This window comes from Zonotrichia albicollis, chromosome 21 (assembly GCF_047830755.1).
Source record: "Zonotrichia albicollis isolate bZonAlb1 chromosome 21, bZonAlb1.hap1, whole genome shotgun sequence".
Taxonomy (NCBI): Eukaryota; Metazoa; Chordata; class Aves; order Passeriformes; family Passerellidae; genus Zonotrichia; species Zonotrichia albicollis.
Window position 1 is genome coordinate 3,972,456 of NC_133839.1, and position 19,244 is coordinate 3,991,699.

General features: G+C 44.9%; 1 protein-coding gene across 3 annotated transcripts in view; it reads right to left on the reverse strand.

Moving 5' to 3' along the window:
- Window positions 1–19,244, reverse strand: part of TNC (tenascin C) — a 78,512-nt gene that overhangs the window by 46,583 nt on the left and 12,685 nt on the right. For all 3 annotated transcript variants that reach the window (XM_074556055.1, XM_074556056.1, XM_074556057.1), the window contains exons 2-6: window positions 5,108–5,700; window positions 2,945–4,165; window positions 1,422–1,685; window positions 317–432; window positions 80–236 (exon numbers count right to left, since the gene is read on the reverse strand). In XM_074556055.1, the coding sequence (XP_074412156.1) occupies window positions 80–236; window positions 317–432; window positions 1,422–1,685; window positions 2,945–4,165; window positions 5,108–5,570 (2,221 nt within the window). In that variant the 5' untranslated portion in view covers window positions 5,571–5,700. The remainder of the gene's footprint in view (window positions 1–79; window positions 237–316; window positions 433–1,421; window positions 1,686–2,944; window positions 4,166–5,107; window positions 5,701–19,244) is intronic.

The following is a 19,244-nucleotide window of genomic DNA, read 5'->3' on the forward strand; positions in this document are numbered from 1 at the left end:
TCTTTGCTTACAAACCCCCAAACAGCAGATGTTTTGTTGGTGGCCAACTAAACCCAGACCAAACACATGTTGTGCTTACTTGTGGTGATGACTTTGGATAGGCCTGGTCCTCTGGTGTTGTTCTTCACGATATGGATGGACACATTGTACTGCTGCCCAGGGGCCAAACCTGGCTGCATGTAGGATGTCTCTGGCCTTTTCAAGCTGCTGGTTATGTCACCATTATCATCCTTTTTCTGGAACACATGGGACAATCATTGAGTAAAAACATAAAAATACAGGATTTTTCATTCTATACGTGAAACTGCTTACTCACCATATTATGGAAGACCAGCTCCCAGCCATCAAAAGAAAAGTTCAGAGGGTCCCACTCCACCTGGACGGACGTTTCCCGAACAGATTTGAACCTCAGACCTTCTGGAGCAGGCAGATCTGTGGCAGAAGAAAGGGATATTCTCACATTAGTGTCAAATTCCCATAAATAGGGCACTGGGGTGGGACATCTTTCCACTTCTAGAAATATCTGCCAGGGATCTGCAGATGAGGTGGTTAAACTCTTCTCAGATCCTGTTATTGTGGCTTTGGAGAGACTTTCCTGAACTGGTTAAATGTCACCATAGAATAAAAGAATTTTACCCTCAAAATCTCTTTTTTTGTGCCCTCTTGAAAGAAGCCTGGTGTTAACTTTGAAAGTCAGGAGAGCTGAATCCTGCCCCAGCTCTCCAGAAATGAGCTCAGTGACAGAAATCAAAGAGCACCTTTTGATATTGGGATGTTTAGATATGACAGTGATGTGCACAAAACAAAAAGATGAACGACAGATGTACAGACAGGCAGATAAAAGGTAAGATGTAGTAAATCACAGCAAAGATGCAAAACAAATGTAACCTCTATTTTAGCCAAAATAATTTGAATTTAAGTGATTTCATATTGCTCTTTTATATGCTGTTACATTTTTAATGTTTTTCTCAGGAAGAATTACCAGAGTTTTTTAAATAAACATTACAGTAAAAAAATGCACATTATAATAAAGAAATGTGCATTTTTGTGAAGAAGCCAAGGTTCTTAATTCATAAAGGCACCATGTTGGGAGACATTGAGAGCAGAAGAGCTTGTGAATTGTGCTTCTAACACAATCCCTGATATTGGAAAAAAGTAGAAAATGGAAGTACAGAAAGCTGTTTTTTCCAGGCCAACATTTGAATTGGAAGTAGAGAATACAAAAGAAATGATATCCCAAAACCAGAATGTAAATCAATACATCTGAACTGAAAATAAAAATGCAGAAAAAATACCTCCAAGAAAGGGATGCAAGCCAACACATACAAAGTGAAAACAGAAAATATGAAATAAGCAACACCCCAAAAGCGAGATGCAAATGGAATACACAAAAGGATGAATACAGGGAACATTAAACTCACATGTGGCTACCCTGGCGCTGACTGGAATACTCTTCTTGTTTTTCAGGATTGCAAAGACACGGATGAAGTACTCCACCCCTGGCTCCAGCTCGTGGATGGTGGCAGCTGTGTGGTTTCCTGGCACGGTGAACTGCATGTCCAAGCCCCCGCTGCTGGTGGGGACGTAGGTGACGAGGTACTCGTTGACGAGGTTCTCGTGCTTCCACTCCAGATTGACAGTTTTGTCTGTCACGTTGGTCACAGTCAGCTCAGTTGGAGGAGACACTGGGAATGGGGGGTTAAAAAAAAAAAGCCCAGCCAAAGTTATAAGAAGTTCTCAAGGCTCAGGAAATAATGACTTGCCCAGTTTTACATTTTCCCAGGAGCGGTTCCTAAGGCTCATCTCACACGCAGGGAATGGGGAAGGCATGTCCCACAAATTAGCTGCTGAGGAAAGGAATGCTCAGCTGATGGAGACTACAGACATTTCCAGAAGCCAATTTCTGCTCTCACACTTGCTCACAACCTCTGGCTGACTGTGTTCCAGCTGCTCCTCTCATGGCTGCAGCACAAGAGTGCTATAGCTGGGTCCCGAGGGGTTCAGATGTTTAATTCAACTGCCAGCAGCACGTGATTGTAGAGCTAGAAGTCCTGGGATTTGCACAGATTTTCCAAAGTCAAATAAAACATTATTATTTGAGTAAATACTTGCAATAGATCTGCCTGTGCAAGATCACAAAGTGGAGCTTAGGCACCTTCCAGGAGGAGGAGATGAACGATGGGAATTTCTTTTAAAGGGTATTCATTGTCTTTTATAGTGCTCCCAACCCCAAAGTACTCTTTCATTACCAAAATTTAGTCTCACAATTTCTCCCCCAGGATCTACTAAAGAAAACTACCTCATTTATGGTGTATTGCCTGTCATTATCAGGCTGCCAAAATTTTATATCAATTTCCATAGAGTCACTGGTCCTGGGAAACCAAGCATGTGACTTTATAGCTAAGTTTCCACTCCAGCTATCTCACAATTTTCCTGTAAGCTTCTGTGAGATCTAAGATTCACACATCTATATACATATGTATTGTGCATTTATATATATATATGTATGAATACATACACACATGTGGAGAAGACTCTGGACCATTTCCCTTTTCTCCTTAGCTAGAGCAGCTTCTTTCAGCTTTTTTTCCTGGCATCAAGAGGTACTGTGAGAACCTGGAGGCTCATGGTGACAAATCCCAGCTAGTGCTGTCTACAGAACCAATGACATTGTGGTGGGAGCAGAAATGGAAGTGACAAAGGCATTGCAACCCCATCAGCAGCCTGTTGTATTGGTGACCACCAAAAGCCACCAGAAACCGCTACACTACTTATCCCTGATATTTCAGGATGCCAAGAGCTACTAGTGCTGCTGCATCCCCGATCCTGCTGTTTGGTCTATGCTGGAAAAGCAACAAGGCCCAGCTCTATGGAAAACTTTCACGAAGCATCCAAGGCTGTTGGCTGGCCCAAGGGGAGCAGTTCAGAGGGACACTGCACCTACCATCAGAGCAGTCATCCCCGATGTAGCCATCCTCGCAGACACAGCGCCCGTCCACGCAGCGCCCTGCGTTGTTGCAGTCGTTGGGGCAGGAGCGCTCCCGGCAATCCTCGCCCACGAAGCCCTCATCGCACACGCAGCGCCCGTTGATGCAGCGCCCACGCCCGTGGCAGTCGTTGGGGCAGGAGAGCTCGCCACAGTCTTCCCCTGTGAAGCCATTGTCACACTCACAGCGCCCCTCCACGCAGCGCCCGCGGTTGTGGCAGTCATTGGGGCAGCGCAGCTCCCCGCAGTCCTCGCCCGTGTACCCCTCATCGCACACGCACTGCCCGTTGACGCACAGCCCGCGGTTGTGGCAGTCGTTGGGACACCGCAGCTGGCCGCAGTCATCCCCGGTGAACCCCTCGTGGCACACGCACTGCCCGTTCTCACAGCGCCCGCGGTTGTGGCAATCATTGGGGCACCGCAGCTCCCCGCAGTCCTCCCCGATGAACCCCTCGTGGCACACGCACTGCCCGTTCTCGCAGCGCCCGCGGTTGTGGCAGTCGTTGGGGCACCGCAGCTCCGCGCAGTCCTCGCCCAGGTACCCCTCGTGGCACACGCAGCGCCCGCCCACGCAGCGCCCGCGGTTGTGGCAGTCGTTGGGGCACCTCCTCTCGCTGCAGTCATCACCCACAAATCCCTCGTGGCACACGCACAGCCCGTTCTCGCAGCGCCCGTTGCCGTGGCAGTCGTTGGGGCAGGTGAGCTCCCCGCAGTCCTCGCCGGTGAAGCCCTCCTCGCAGAAGCAGGTGCCGTTCACGCAGCGCCCGCGGTCGAAGCAGTCGTTGGGGCAGATGAGCTCACTGCAGTCCTCACCAGTGTAGCCCTCATCGCACACACACTCGCTGTCCACACAGCGCCCGCGGCCATGGCAGTTGTGGGGGCACAGGGGCACGCTGCAGTCGTCACCCACAAAACCCTCGTGGCACAGGCACTGCCCGCCCACGCAGCGCCCGTGGGCACCGCAGCCCTGGGGGCAGAGCTCCTGGCTGCAGTCTGGGCCCGTGTAGCCCTCGAAGCACACACACAGCCCATCCACGCACTTGCCCTGGTCGTTGCAGTCGTTGGGACACGAGGGCTGGCTGCAGTTGGGGCCCTTCCAGCCGGGCTCGCAGACGCAGCCGCAGATGTCGATGCTGTAGTTGCCGTGCCCGCTGCAGTAGGGTGTGGTGTCCAGGCGACCTGTACCAACGAGCCCAAAGTTCATTACTCCCCATGGCACTAGAATGCCTAGGTCAACATGTCACACACGACCCAAAGGGCTCTGATTTTCCTAGTTCCTTACAGGACATAGGTTTCTAAAGTTTTAAAATGAGAATTTTTCTTTCTCCACCTAGATTTACTTTACCAGGAAAGCTTTAATTTGCTCTAATGCCAGGGAAGATCCCCTGCCAGCGACTTGGTAATTGAGCATGCTGGATTCCTCCTCCCTTCTCAAAATCCTCTCCCAGTGACTAAGAAGCTTTCCTGACTGCTTCATTAGGGCATGCAAAATAGAACATCATTCATCCATTCACCCCAGAACACAAAAGTTAGGCAGCACATTGTGTCATCAGCTGTATCAGCAACCAGGAGGCTTCTCTGAGCTCAAAGCTCATTCATTCTGAAGAAGACTTGTATTTCTTCTCTTATATGACCAACTCCTTCCCTCAATTTAAAAATCAACCAGACAGACACATTTTTCCCTCTTCTATAACTATTTGTGCTCGTCTATTGCCTTATGTCCTGCTGTATTTTTATTGGTCTCTACTAAAGAAAACTTGGAAGAGAAAATGGTTACATTGGCAGCTTCCTCAAGGGGACAAAAAGTGGAGCCAAGAGCTTGGACTGTGAGTTTTAATCTTAACTCCGACGCGGATTTACCATGTCCAACTGCTGACCATGCTCAATGCCACATCTACAAAGGGTCCCAGGCCAGCTCCTGACCCACAGATCCATAAAGCCGTGGAACTGTGAATGAATGTACCTTGCACGCTGGCCAAACATGTTCCCAGTTTTGATTATGTTTCAAATTTAAGGGGTTGACTTGTGCATATTCTTGAAAGAGATTGGAGTATCACTCTAAACAACATCTACAGCCAGCACAAGAATTTCCCCTAGGAGCAGCTCCCCAGCCTGCCTTACCTTCTGCTGCCTGGGAATTGGGACAGCATCCAGCCCCGCTGGCACACTGCTCCCGCAGGGAGGAGACCAGCCCCTCCAGCTCCTCCAGTCTGCTCAGCAGATCCTTAATGTCTGGGGCAGCTGCACAGCCACAGGCCCGCCGGGGAATGTTAATCCTGTGTGTGAAGACAATCTGGTTGCCCTCATTCACCGTGTGCTCCTCGTAGTTCTTGACGGGCTCAATTTCCGCCTTCAGGTCGGCGTCGCCGCTCGCCGAGTCCAGGTCCACGGAGCAGAGGGAGCCAACGGGCAGCTTAATGTTGTAGACATGGTTGAAAACCACAGGCTTGTTATCCTCTGGCAAGGTCACGTTCAGCCCAGTCTCCCTCTTCGGCCGGATAATTCTCTTGATGAGTCCCCCAGTGACCTGCTGGGACAGCAAAGCGAGGATGGCACAGGCCAGGACCCGGCTGGGGAGTCCCATTGTGGTGCCCAGTTCCCTTTTGAGGCTGAGAGAGTTTTAGTTCTGCTTGGCCTTTGTAATCTGCAGCAGAAATTGGAGAGCCAGGCCAAACCAAGCTGGAGATCCTTTTGTTTCCTGGTGTGTTTGTTCCCTAAAAGAAGAAGGAACAGTGTAAGGGATTAACAGCACAAACCAAGCTGGAGATCTTTTTCTTTCCTGGTGTGTTTGTTCCCTAAAATAAGAAAACAATGTAAGAGATTAACAGCACAAACCAAGCTGGAGATCCTTTTCTTTCCTGGTGTGTTTGTTCCCTAGAAGAAGAAGGAACAGTGTAAGGGATTAACAGCACAAACCAAGCTGGAGATCCTTCTCTTTCCTGGTGTGTTTGTTCCCTAGAAGAAGAAGGAACAGTGTAAGGGATTAAAAGCAGCTACACCTCCCAGCAAAGGTGTGACACTGCTCATGTGCTGCATCCTCAGAAAACAACACATTTGGCTCTACAACACATTTAGGTTTTACACAGCTGAACTCCAGATCTAATTCAAATTGATAATGCACAGTACAGTAATAAAAATTTAAATGCTTGTTTCTTTTGTTCTTTACCTTTCTTTTGTGTTTTGCTTCCACGTGTTATTTTTTGTCTAGTATTAAACACCTGCAAATACGTTCCAGTGTTTTAGTGCTCCAACTATTTTAGGTTTTTTATTTTACATCAGAATGTTGAATTTCTACCACAGGACCATCACACTTCACTGTTGAGCTTGCTCTGATGTATAATAACAGTTGTTTTCCAGGATCTCAGTGTGATTCTGAAGGAAATCCCACCAGACATGAAAAAAGCTGCTGTTATTTCCAGATTAGAGCAAATACTCTGGGTTGTAGAAAATTCAAATGCCTCAAGCAGAAGACTGGGGCAGAGATGCCTGCTGAGTCTCAACTCAACTGCAAACGGAGGTAGATGAAATAAATATGTGTTCTGTTACAATTTAACCAATGTTAAATTCTGCATTTCCTTCATCCCTCCACTGCTTGAAGGCTGCTCAAGGTTGGACCACGTAAGAAACTTGAGACATTGTCAAAAAGTGCATCAACACCACCAAGCTCATTCCATCCCTTTTCTATATGTTTTAAATTACTCTAAGATTGCTGTGGAATCTGAACTCCAATAGCTCCATAGTAAGTTCCAATATGTGATGATTTATCAAGAGCATGAAGATAAATGGAAGTCTCTGCAGGTGGAAGGTTCTGGTGTCAGTGCTTGTATCACAGGGATATTTTAGTAGGAAAGTAGTGAGGCACAAGAGAAGCAGAGACTCCAACAAGAGAGACAGCAATAAAACTACATGTATAAAAATGCCTTTTTAGCAGGCAATGTCCCTTTCCATCAGGCAGCATTTCCCACTGCCTGATCTCAGCTATAGCACAATAACTCGTGTACAGTTACAAGCACCTGGCTGGGCTCTACAGCTCTTCCTGAAACTCATTCCTTTCAATTAGCTCCACTATTTCCTCTTCCTCCTCAGTCTGTGCCTGTTCCTTTTCAGTGGAGTGAGCCAGGGGAGTGCAAAGACATCCATTCACTTCCATGCAGGATCAGCCCCTCAGCACGTAGAGTGAGGAGCCAGAGCAGTAATGGACTGCCTGAACAAGCACACCTAATAAATGTCATCTCAGCATTTGTTTTCCTTCCCTCTCCCAGAAGAGCTTGGTTTAATGGTTAGATCAGTGACTGCTTTCAGTGGTTGCAAGCTATGAAATGCCAGTAATGGAGGAAACAGCAATTTATTCTCTAAACATCATGGTTTTGATGCTAATTTATTTGTCAGATGAGAGACCAGCCTCTTCCACCCTTCTGATTCCCCCAAAGTGATGGGATTGTTTTTCCCCATGCTATCCCAGCTGCTTTTGTGAGGGAATGACAATAACACATCAGACACTTCACTGGAGTTTAGTGGGTTTAGTAGGGAATGGGCAATTTTCACCCCTTTTTACTGGGGAATAAATCAGAAGTAAACAAGGAGCAGGGAAGGTTTTTTCCTTGTTACGGAAAACCATTCAGCTTTAAGGCATTTCTAACACTTACCCCATTTGCTCAAATATTTCTGCAAGCCCTGTGTGCACCAGAAGAGATCACAAAGTTATTAATAAAGAATAACAGAGACAGACATGGTCCAGGTCTCATTTCTGACTCAATCCCTAAACTGGGTTGCCAGTTCATGAAATGTGCTCAGGACTGTATTTAAAGTGGGATTTTAGTCTCTAGCACTCCCACTTTGTCTTTGCAAAGCGCTTCTCATGCAATTCTATGTGCTGCAATTCACTTTTTGCCCCAGGACAAGATCATACAGCTAAAACTGATGCCTGACCCTCAAGTAGTCACTAAAGGGACAGGCTGCTTGACAGATGGATCACCAATGGAAAATAGAACAAACTGGAAGCAGCTCTGCATCTCATTCTCGCTGAATTTTAGTGAAAGTTGAGCATCCATTTCCTTATGGCTTCTGGAAATCCCAACCCACAGGAATACAGCCCTTGCCCAAATCAAGGAAATTGCACTTTTTTTCTGCTGACAAATCACTTAATCATGGCACAAACTGTAATTTCTTTAATATGCCTGGAAAATGACAAACCTGCTCTGGCAAGAGCACTGTCACTGTCACCTTCACTACTGGGGAAAGCCACATGAACCCCAGGACTCTGAGAGGACACTTGCTGCTTTAGAAGCAGCCAAACCTCTCAACTCACAGATGAAACTGGAAGAATTAACATGTCTGGGCTGACATCCTTTTGAAGTTTCTGGAGAAGCACTGTGGTGGTCTAGGAGCAGCATTTCTTGCTTGCTCTGTGACCCCTGTGCTTTGGCACCTGGTGTGATGTCTGAGCTAATCCATCCCCATCAGGTGTTTCCCATCCCATCCGCCACGGGCCCAGCATGGTTAGCTGAGCTCCACTCCTGCATCTGACATCTACAAAACAAGACACCCTCCTCCAGTTCTTTATACATCAGCCATGGTTTTGGCTGGGAGAACAAAGAGGACATCCTTCTCTCCAGCTCCTCAGACACATCCAAACAACAGCTCTGACCACAACCGACCACCCAGGAGCAGGAGAGAAATGAAGCCACAATCACTGCCAGGCTCTGCTGTCCCTTCCCTTCAGAGCAGCTCTTGTAGATTGTATTTTAAACATGCCTCTAGGAGAAATAATCTTGATATTTTCTTTGCAGATATCAGTTGCTGGATTATTTACAGGCACCTTAAAAGTCTTGAAGGAAAGGTTGGCAGAAAATGACCCTTCCCAGCATGAGTTTGGCCTTGTGGTCTGTAAGAGGAGCTGGGTGACGGCTGACATCTCTCAGGTTTGTATGACACAGAGTGTGTTTAGTTTTACAAATATTTTGTCTAATAGAGAACACCTATCATGCTAATGAGCTGTGCCCTCAGATCTTCCTGCCACTCTGACTACAAAAATCCTGCACATGATGATGTGGATGATCTGCAAAATGTTCTGCTTGTCATGCAGGACGATAAATCCAGAGCTTGTGTTCTCCCCATCTGGTCACTGGCACCTTCCCACCCTCCTTGGGCAAGAGTTAACCCCTGCTCTCCTGCTCCCCTAGGCACAACTCCAATTTAAATAAGAAAAAAATGAGTTGTGGCCTCTCGCACAACTTAAATATCTGATTAAAAAATAGAGATTATGAATTGAGAAGCAAATAGTAGCATCTCTGCAGTACCAGCTGGGACAAAAGGAGATTCAGGTAAAAAAAAGAGTTTTCTTATATGAATATTAACTTTAAAAGTTAGATTTTAACCAAAGAGCAGAAAAGGGCTGTTTCTAGAAAACACTCCTTAAAAACTTGATCACTGCCTGGGGACATATGAGGTGGAGGTAAGGTGGACTGTCAATAGCACACAAAGAAGGAATAATTTTCATTTCCACTGCAGCCCTTTCATCTGAAGATTTGAAAGCATGTCACAGTCTGGCTGTAAAAAGCTGAAAAAATGTTATTAAAAAGGGCCATTTCTTTGTTTAGACATCCCCCATTCCCCTTGCCCCCTCCCAGCATTAGAACTTTTCCAGGACCTTTCCATTTAATTAGAAATTTGTTTCTTAATAGGAAATTTTCAATCAATCTTGAAAAAAACCCCCAGGAATCCCGACTCCTGGGGAATACTAAGCAAAGGTAATGCATGAATATTTCCCTTCCCCAAAGTCATATTTGCTGGAAAGCAGCAGGTGTGAGAAACTAAATTAATGTCTGCATACTTTAAAGTCCTGGTGTAGCACTCCAGTCTCTCCTGAAACGTTCAGGAGTGGCAGAATTGTGAGATGATTTGTGGGTATGTGGAATGATAAATATGCAGATGAGAGCCCTGTGCAATTTTAATCAAAACAGATTGCAGCAAGGAAGGAATGGAGGTGTTAAAAACTCCATCTCAGCTGTCCTTCCTAACGAAGGCAGAAGGCTGATTAGATTTGCTCAGACACCCTCTACATGTCATGACTTGGAAATTAGACATGGAAGTGGCAGAGAAAAAAGAGAGGGGGGCGAAAAAAAAAGGAAATAATTCCTGTCTAAGCAGATACTTCCTACATTTCAGCAGGAGGGGATCAAATATTGTCAGCACCATAGTGGATTCAAGCACATCTTGTTAAAATCTGGGTAAATTAGCAGCAGGCTGGGTTGTGACAGGGAAGAATGCTCAGCTGGAGAAGAGCCAAAGCCCTCTCCAGGGAACACAGCAAGGAGCATTTTGAGGTTTGTAAATTGCTAACCCCAAAACAGTTCTCTGTGATCTATTAACTGCAGGAAATTCAAGTTTCCAGGGTTTCCACCAAGGAGGGAGCTGTGTGTTCCCTGCAGCCTGGAGTGCCCAGCAGGGCACGTGTGGTGTTATCACTGCCCTCTCCTCATGTACTGCCACCAAGACAAAAAGAGTTATCCTCTCCTGGGGTTATTGATACCATCCCCTGTGTGCAGACATGGGTAAATGGGGTGTTTTCTGCAAGGAATGCCAGCAGTGCTGTTCCACAGGACTCATAAATTGAGACCAGAGGGCATTTTCACAAGGCAAGGCCTCAAAAGGTGCAACCCCTCAAAACCAGAGTGCTGAGCTGGTTTTACCACGACCCTGACTTGGTGAAGGCTCTGGGAATCTTCTCCAGAAAAACCAGATTAAATCTGAAGTCAATTAAAATGTTCTCAAAGCAAGGGGCTGGGGGGACCTGGAAGTTTTGACGTGTCAGGCCAAAACATGAACGGCCCTGACTTGATCATCTTTCACTGCTGGTTCCACACATTCATAACAGCAGAAAATAATTTTCTTTCCATTTTCAATTCCAACAGGGTGAAGGAATCAGCAGGGACGCTCAGTGCAGGTCAAACTCCATTAAATCACAGTAGAGAGCAGAAATTCATAACAGTCCTAAGGCATCAGGCCTGAATCTTTTCAGCTGAAATGATCAAAGACAAATTGTCGCCTTCTTTTTTCCCCACCCACCTCTTCTTTATTTACACATTTACATTCTAAGGAGAGGAATTTTAAGGCAGTTGAATTTAGAGTAATTCAGAAAATCCACTGTGTTCCCCAAGGCTCCCAGAGAATATGTGTGCAGAGAAGTGTGGCAATTGTTCCAGCCCCAATTACACCCCACATATATGAGCAGGCCCTGAGGGTGTGAAGCTCCAAAGGGAAATTTTCATAATTCAGGAATTTTCTTCAAAGTCTTACATCAGCTGCAAAAAGAGGTGAAAAGAGGGTCATAACTTTCAAAGCGGAGAGAAGGAAGCTGACTGTCTTTTTCTCTAACAGATAGTGCAGAGTGATAAGCAGGAATCCATCCAGCTTCCAGGCTGAGAACTTACCTTGAATTTATAGTCAAACAACTTCACTTCTACCTCCATGGCCAGGTCACAAAGAATAAGCACCCTGCAAATGCTCTACAGTTTTCTGGATAAGAAATCCTACATCTGGGAAGCCCACACAAAATTATAGATCCAGGCTTGGTGACCTCCCTTTAATAAATAGCAAAATGTGAAAGCCCTAAATAAAAAGCCTTTGCCACCCCACCTATGCCATATTTCAGACTAAAGCTCTTCCTTGAAATGACAAAGGGAGATAATCATTAACCAAAATGGTTGTGGGAATGCAATGAGAGTGAAAAAGAGGGAAAAATCAAGAAAGCATCCTCTGTAAAAACTCCATGGAAAAAGGGGCAGAGAGGAAACAACTGGAAGGAAGATTTAAAAATTGTTCAATGAGAGGAGTTGAAGTGTAGGAACACAAGTGACACAAATCCACTTTTTCTGTCACAGAAGGGACTCAGTGATGTCCACAGCCTTACAATAGGAGCCTCATGGCATCCACATGTGCTGGAGGAAGGCAAAGAGCCTCTTTTTTGAATTAAAATGGATAAACAAAGCACAGTCCACTTTAAATACAGAAAACTAGGACATGGAGAGGCTGTCACTGAGAATCCCAAGCTCCCCAAGAGCCTCTGCTCTTTTTTCTGAGGTATTTTTACCCACTGCAAGCCAGAGGAAGCTGATGCAGCTTTGCTGGGTCCCACCACAGTGGTTCAAACACCTCCCAGAAGGCATTTATGGCTTTTAAAAGCACATTTTCCTCTGGATGTGCCTGCCTTTGTGACTTGAATCCTTCTCATTCCAGGACAAACCAGAAGTTTGTGTTTGATGTGGGTGAGCAGCCACAGCTCAGGGCTCTGGATGTCACCTGTGTCCCATCTGGTGCTGGCACTGCACATTTCAGGGCAGTGCAACTCTGGGACTGAGGACAGACATGACCCAGAACACTCTGAGTGCAGAGATGGGAGCTGCTCTGCACAGTTAATTCAGGATTGACTCCTGAGCTGTCACACATGACAGTTTTCAATGTATCCGTCATCCGTTCCAAGGGCTTTGCCCATGCCACTGGAATTAGTCATGAAAACAACAGGAATTTTAAATTATCTGAAATCATATGAGAGGTCCTGTGATCACATTTATACCTCAGACTCTTTCAAAGAACTGCAATTAAGCAATTAAAACAATTCATGGGTGTGATGGTGTTCACAGAGGTTCTTGGATGAGGGAAGAGACGAGGATCTAACGCCATGTTTCAGAAGGCTGATTTATTATTTTATTATATATATTATATTAAAATTATACTAAAACAATAGAAGAAAGGATTTCATCAGAAGGCTAGCTAAGAATAGAATAGAAAAGAATGATAACAAAGGTTTGTGGCTGGGCTCTCAGTCCAGTCCAGCTGGGCTGTGATTGGCCATAAATTACAAACATCTAAGATGGGTTAATCAAAGATCTACTTGTTGCATTCCACACCAGCAGATAATAAATGTTTACATTTTGTTCTTGAGGCTTCTCAGCTTCTCAAGAGGAAAAATCTTAAAGAAAAGATTTTTAATAAAAGATGTCTGCAACACATGGGTACTTTTTGCCCCGTGCAGCCCCTGAGATTCTGCATTACATGTCACTGAGCTAAGCCTGAACTCTTCACTCCAGCTCAATTTTCACCTTTGGCTGCAGCTCTTAGGTGATAGTCCTGTTTTGGGGAAGCTGTAGGGTCTCTGTTTCACAGATCCTACTGCACACCATCTTGAAATAAAACAACTTGGATGCATTTTAGCCTCCACCCATTCCACCTTGGCTGGAAAGCAGCACTGCCAGGGCTTTGCCAGGGCTGTTTTGGAAGGAATTTTAATTAATTGCTTTGTGTACAATTTAGAATTTAGCAAAGGCTCATATTTCAAAGCTATCAACATGACAGTGCCACAAAGAGGGAAGGAGAAATAATCCACTGCAGCCAACATCCATAAAATGTGAAAGAGCTCTGATAAATTCTGAATGATAAGCATAAAAGGAGACCCATGAGAGACTAAACCTTCTGTTGAACAGTGACCATTTTGAGGTAAATTACCATGATTATTCCATTACACACTACTTTTGTTTCAGATGTTTTGTCCTCTTAGCCATGGAAAATCTCCCCAGGTCTATCCTTGTTCAGGATCTCAGAGAGAGAACAGAATTTTCCAAACTAAACAATGAGTTTGGCTCTTTTTCAAAGCAGAGTAAAAAATCAGGGATTGGAGGTGGTCTTATTCCAGTGACACCTTTAATCAATGAAATATTGAATATATTGAGCAAATTTCATGAATTAAATGAAAAGCAGAGATACAGCTGGGAGAAAATGACTGCTGAACACATGCAATAATTAAAGAGAAGTGAAAAACAGATTATGGGATGCAATAACAGGATATGGAACCCAGGAATCAAGAGGTACCTTCCAGTTTCTGGGTCCTACAGGCTTTGCTGATTTATGTTTCTTAGGAATTACCTGGCTGATGATGAGGAAAAGCAAAGAAATGCTGCCTGAACATCCATTGCTATTTCTATTCTATCAGGAGCAAAGCACAAGAGCTCGGGGGAGAGCCAGGAATGTGGAAATGGCACCGAGCTGGGACCTGGGAGAGCTGAGACCATCCCTCAGCTCTGCCATTTCAGCCCAGTCAGTTCTCATCCTGATTTCTAATAAGTCTGAACAAAGTACAAACAACCAAACTTCCTAATTCTATGCTTCCAACTGCTCTAGAAAGATTCTTCAGTTTACCCCTATGAAAAGACTTCCTCTGCTCTCAGTTCTTCTACATAAACTCTACCATGCTCTTCATGCTAGAATTCTTAATTCTTTTGATATATCACCTGGATTAGAGGTAGCCCCAAGGCTGTTAATTAAGAGAAGCCAAGTGCCTACAGGTTTATAAGGTTTATCACAGCCACCCTCTAAATATCTTGGGTCTTCTGCTGGTCAGGATGACCCTAAGATGTGTTAGAAAGTCTCTTTTCCCAGCCTGGCAGTCGAAGAAGGAGTCAGAACTCTTCTATTCTCATTTTCAAGGTTGTTTATTGTTTCTTATGTATAAAATTTTTTCCCTGGCCTGCTGAGGTCTGTTCAGCAGGTCAGACAGAGGCACTCTGGCCGCCCTCAGGGCAGTGTTATTTTTTTATACTAAAAATTACATGTACATTATTTACCATAACTTTCCAACACCTATCACCTGTGTTAGACAGTGAGCTTCTACTCTAAACCAATCTAAAAGTGCCAACATCACAGCAGAAGATGGAGGCCAAGAAGAAGAAGAAGAAAGGCTGGGCATGCCCAGATTCCTCCATCTTGTCCCCTGAACCCCCATTCTAAAACCCCAAAAAAATCTATTTTTCACCCAATGACAAACTAATTATTATTCTACTTAAACTTTCGTGGCTTGCAGATCCTCATATAAGGTTGGTAATTTTTTCCATGGGTCATAATCAAAGCCACAGGTGTCTTGGGCTTTGTGCCAAGGTCTCTGAGCCCCCTGGCAGGGGTTCTGGCAATCCAGGACAGCCAGAGGGATGTCCTGAATTCTGACATAAATAGGTCACAGATGGGCACAAGATTGATGGAAAAAAGGGGAAAGGAGACCTTTTGAAATGGCACAGCCTGGCAGGAGCAGACCTGTTCTGACACCACCACTGTGGTGTTTAGGGCAGTACTTACTCTTCAGGCCAATTATTTGTAGAATAAACTCAATCCTTGAGGCTTTACAACATCTCTCCCCAACAGGTATCCCAAGCACGATGAAGAATTCACATTTACAGGAGCAGAGCCAAGGAAGTGGCATCTGCTGAACCCTGTGGTATCCAGCTTGCCTTGGCTCGTGTCAGAGCCTTGCAGCTATTTCAGCTGTTGTTTAAATGAGAAGCATCCAATGTTGCATTATGTAATAATTATATATAGGCAGCCAGCCTCGGGAAGAGACCACACTAAAACCAGGAATCCAAAGCTCTTAATTCATTTTTGGTACCACCAGATTTAATAAAATTATCTGTGTTTAAAATGAGTGGAGGTAATTGCTGAGTGACTTAAAAGCATGGTGCAGAATTAATCAGACCACACTTGTAATGTGGTGTTTAATCTTTCATGTAATTTGCTGCTAAATGTGCATAATTAGAAACAAATAAATGATACATCTCAGTGTGAGCCACAGATGTGCTGCCTTCCAGCATGGTTATGAGCTCCTGACTAGGGATAATGGGGCTTAAAGCAGGTCTCCAGCTTGGGACTTGACAGTGATGCCTCAGGTTTCAGCTTTTCTATTTTTCACATTCTGTGCTGCTTTAGTGGGTGGGTCTGGGTTCACATCAGGGGATGGTGAGTTCTGTGCACAGAGCAGGGAGACAAAACAATTCCTGCTCCAGCTGGGCACCAAGGACAAATGATCCAAATCTCAGCCCAAGAGCACAAACACCGAGGGCTGGAGAGAGAAAAACAAGCAGGGTGGGACTGCCTGGGCTAAAGCTGGAATGGGACAATGAACTGCAAGGTGCAAATGGAGCAGAACTGATCAAAGGGAGAGACCCCGTGCCCGGTCGTGCATTTTGGGGCCATTTTGGTTCATCTTGGGTGCAGCCCTGGCTGAGCTCTTGTGCTGCCCAGGGTGGATCTATTGAAGTGATGGTGTTTGCAGGGGTCTGAGGATGAGGGGAGAGATGAGAATGTTGGCTCCATGTTTCAGAAGGCTTGATTCATTATTTTATGATATATATTATATTAAAACTATACTAAAAGAATAGAAGAAAGGATTTCATCAGAAGGATAGCTAAGAATAGAATAGCAAAGAATGATAACAAAGGCTTGTTATCATTCTCACTGTGATTGGGCATTAATTAGAAACAACCACGAGACCAATCCCAGATGCACCTGTTGCATTCCACAGCAGCAGATAATCCATGTTTACATTTTGTTCCTGAGGCCTCACAGCTTCTCAGAAGAAAAAATCCTAAGGAAAGGATTTTTCAGAAAATATCATGGCTACACATTGAGGCATTTTAATAAATCCCTGTTTTATTCTTTAGCTCTGTCCAATCTCTGTTCTAGCTCAGCCTTTCCAAGGCATAAACAGGATATTGCCTTTTAGTTCATTTTACTTCAAGAACTGCAGGAGTCCTTCCTGCATTTCCTTGGAGACCTTGTCCAGCAGAAGTGTGCTGAGGTGGGGAGCTGGTCCCCACATCCTCCTCTTCCTCACAGGAGTAACAGGAGCTCAGTCTTGAACCCAGACTGAGATCCCAAAGCAGCTGGCTGGGATGGTATCCAGCAGGGATGGTATCCTTGATATCCTTGGCATATTGGTGCTGTCCAATATTGGGTGCTAAAGGCCTTGAGAGCTCCAAGACACCACAATGGTGTCACTTCCAATCCATCAGGGAGGGATTTGTGTCATGTTTTGGCAGAGGGGGCGTTTGGGGAGCGCTGTGTGTGACCCCACAGAGCCGCTCCCGGCTGCCAGGGCTCCGAGCATCCAACAAAACCCCAACACACAAAGGGAGCTGGGAGGGAAATCCAGCTCCATGAGTGCATCCCTGTGCCAGGGCTGGCTGCTCCTGCAGGGCAGCAGCCCAAAGGCAGCTCCAGCCAGCAGGGCAGGCTGCTTGGGAGCACAGAATCTCAATTTCCATACGGGTTTCGTCCCAGCCACTGAGGAGGACATTGGCAGAGCGTATGCCTGGCCAAGTGGAGGTGGATAAAGCATTTCCTTGCAAAGGTTTATTTTGGGTGTGCTGGAGTCTGAATTGCTGTGCTGGAGTAATCCTGGGGATGAGGTCATGTGTTCCCTGAAGGGGCTGCTTTGTAGCCTGTGTTAGTTAGCAACGCTTTTGCTCTTATCAAGCATCTGATTAAACTCACAAAAGAAGGGTCTTTAAAAAAACAGGCTCAGGCAGAATTGAGAAGTGAATAAATAAATTGAATTTGGTTGGTTTTTTAATTTTTTTTTTGCCTGACATGAAAAGCAGAGAGAAATAAGATGGGAAAGCGGGATAAGACACAGATTCTTTGTTCTGAGATGACAGAACAAAGATCTTCATCTGTTTTCAAAATTTCTACAGAGCCAGGCCTGTGGCAGACACCAGTTGCACCCATCCATGAGGCAAATGCCACCTGGGAAGGTCACAATGCAGCACCCAAAGAGCAGAAACCATCCCACACCTCTCCCTGTGGAGTGACCCAGCACCCACCTTCTGCAGCAGTGAAACCCTTCACCAAACTGGGCTTATGATCCATTTTGGAGGAGGTAAACTGAAATTGGACTCCAGTTTTTATTTAACTTGAAGAAAAACTTGTCTGGTTTGCACTGGTAAGCACTGAAGGATATTTAAATATTTATAAATTATATCTACTGTACTTATTAGAATGACAGTATTTCAAATCAGTTATTTGGTTCCCTATATTAGAAGAAAATATTTCTCTTTGTTCCTCTCATTTTGTATCATTTCATTCAGTATTTCCCTCTATTGTCCTCTCCATTGGATGTCCAGAAAAAAAAAAAAGGTGTAAAAGTTGCCTCTATAAAAGAACTGGAGCCAAGTGATGATAAATTAACAGGTACCACTGCTTGAAATGTTTTTCAGAACACATATTTTGTCATTGAAAGGTGCCATTTTTCATTTGATTCTGAAGACTCAGCAAGAAGGAAGCTAAGAAGGAGTCAGCAGCATTTCAGGAGTTCCCATTCTTGAGAAAAAATTCCCTGACAAATCTTTTTTTGCAAATGTTTGAAACCAGTAATGGCTTGCTTTGAACCAAATGGCCTGTTGGAAAGAATACCAACCTCAATCATTTCTTCAAAGGATTCCTGCTCCTTTTTCTAATAAAAGCTGGAGTAACCCGGCCTTCAATTACTAAGTGAAAATTTATCAAAGTGAACCCACAGTGCTCGTGCTTTCCTGCACCCCAGGACAGAAAAAAGAGAATTAATTTCATGTTCCCTCCCACCTCTAAAAGCTCAGAGTTGTGCCCATCGGGGAGTAAAACATGTCAGTGCATCTTCAAACACCAAACTGAATTTTCAGGCAGCAAAATACTTCAAAAAATACTGGTCCAGGAGCCAGAGGGCTCCTTATTGCTGCCTTCTCTGCCCAATTACCTTCAGCTTGTTACCATCTCCAAGCACAGGGATTCTCCTTTTCCCCAGACAAATTCTGCTTGTTATCCACCAAAGGGCTGTAATGAGGGATAAATAACATTCTCCTGCCCCCAGGATGTTTGGCTGGGAGTCAGCTTGGCTGGGGATGTAAAACAAACAGCTTGGGAGAGTGGGGAAAGGGAAGAGAGCAGAGCTGGGGAGGGAGGGAGGGGCAGCAGAGGAGACAGACACTGAGATTTCTCAGGTTTGGGATTTGATGGTGCTGCTCTGGTGTCTTAGACAACTCCACTTTGCCTTCACAACATGTTAGACCAGCTGGTGGATTTGACCCCTTGGCACTGCAGCTAAAAATATGTCTGTGTACTATGTTTTTTTAAAATCCTGGTTTTGTTGGAGGCATAAAAAAGGATAAGACTACGCAAAAAGATGCTGCTGAATGAGTACAAGGGAATAATGCAGCCCGGAGTAGGCTGGCTGAAGTAATGTCTCACTCATGGTTTATGTTGCTCGTTCTTAGAGGTGCAAAGCCCAGGAAATGAAAAAGCTGCATCTATAAAAAGCAAAGGGTTTTTCTTACAAATTAGATCTGTTCCCTTTAGGATGTGAGGAGGTGAAACTCTGAATGATGAGCTGGAAAAGCCAAACAAATACTCATTTGGAGTAATCTTATTTTTTAGAATATATTTCAGCTAACATTCCCATCAGTGG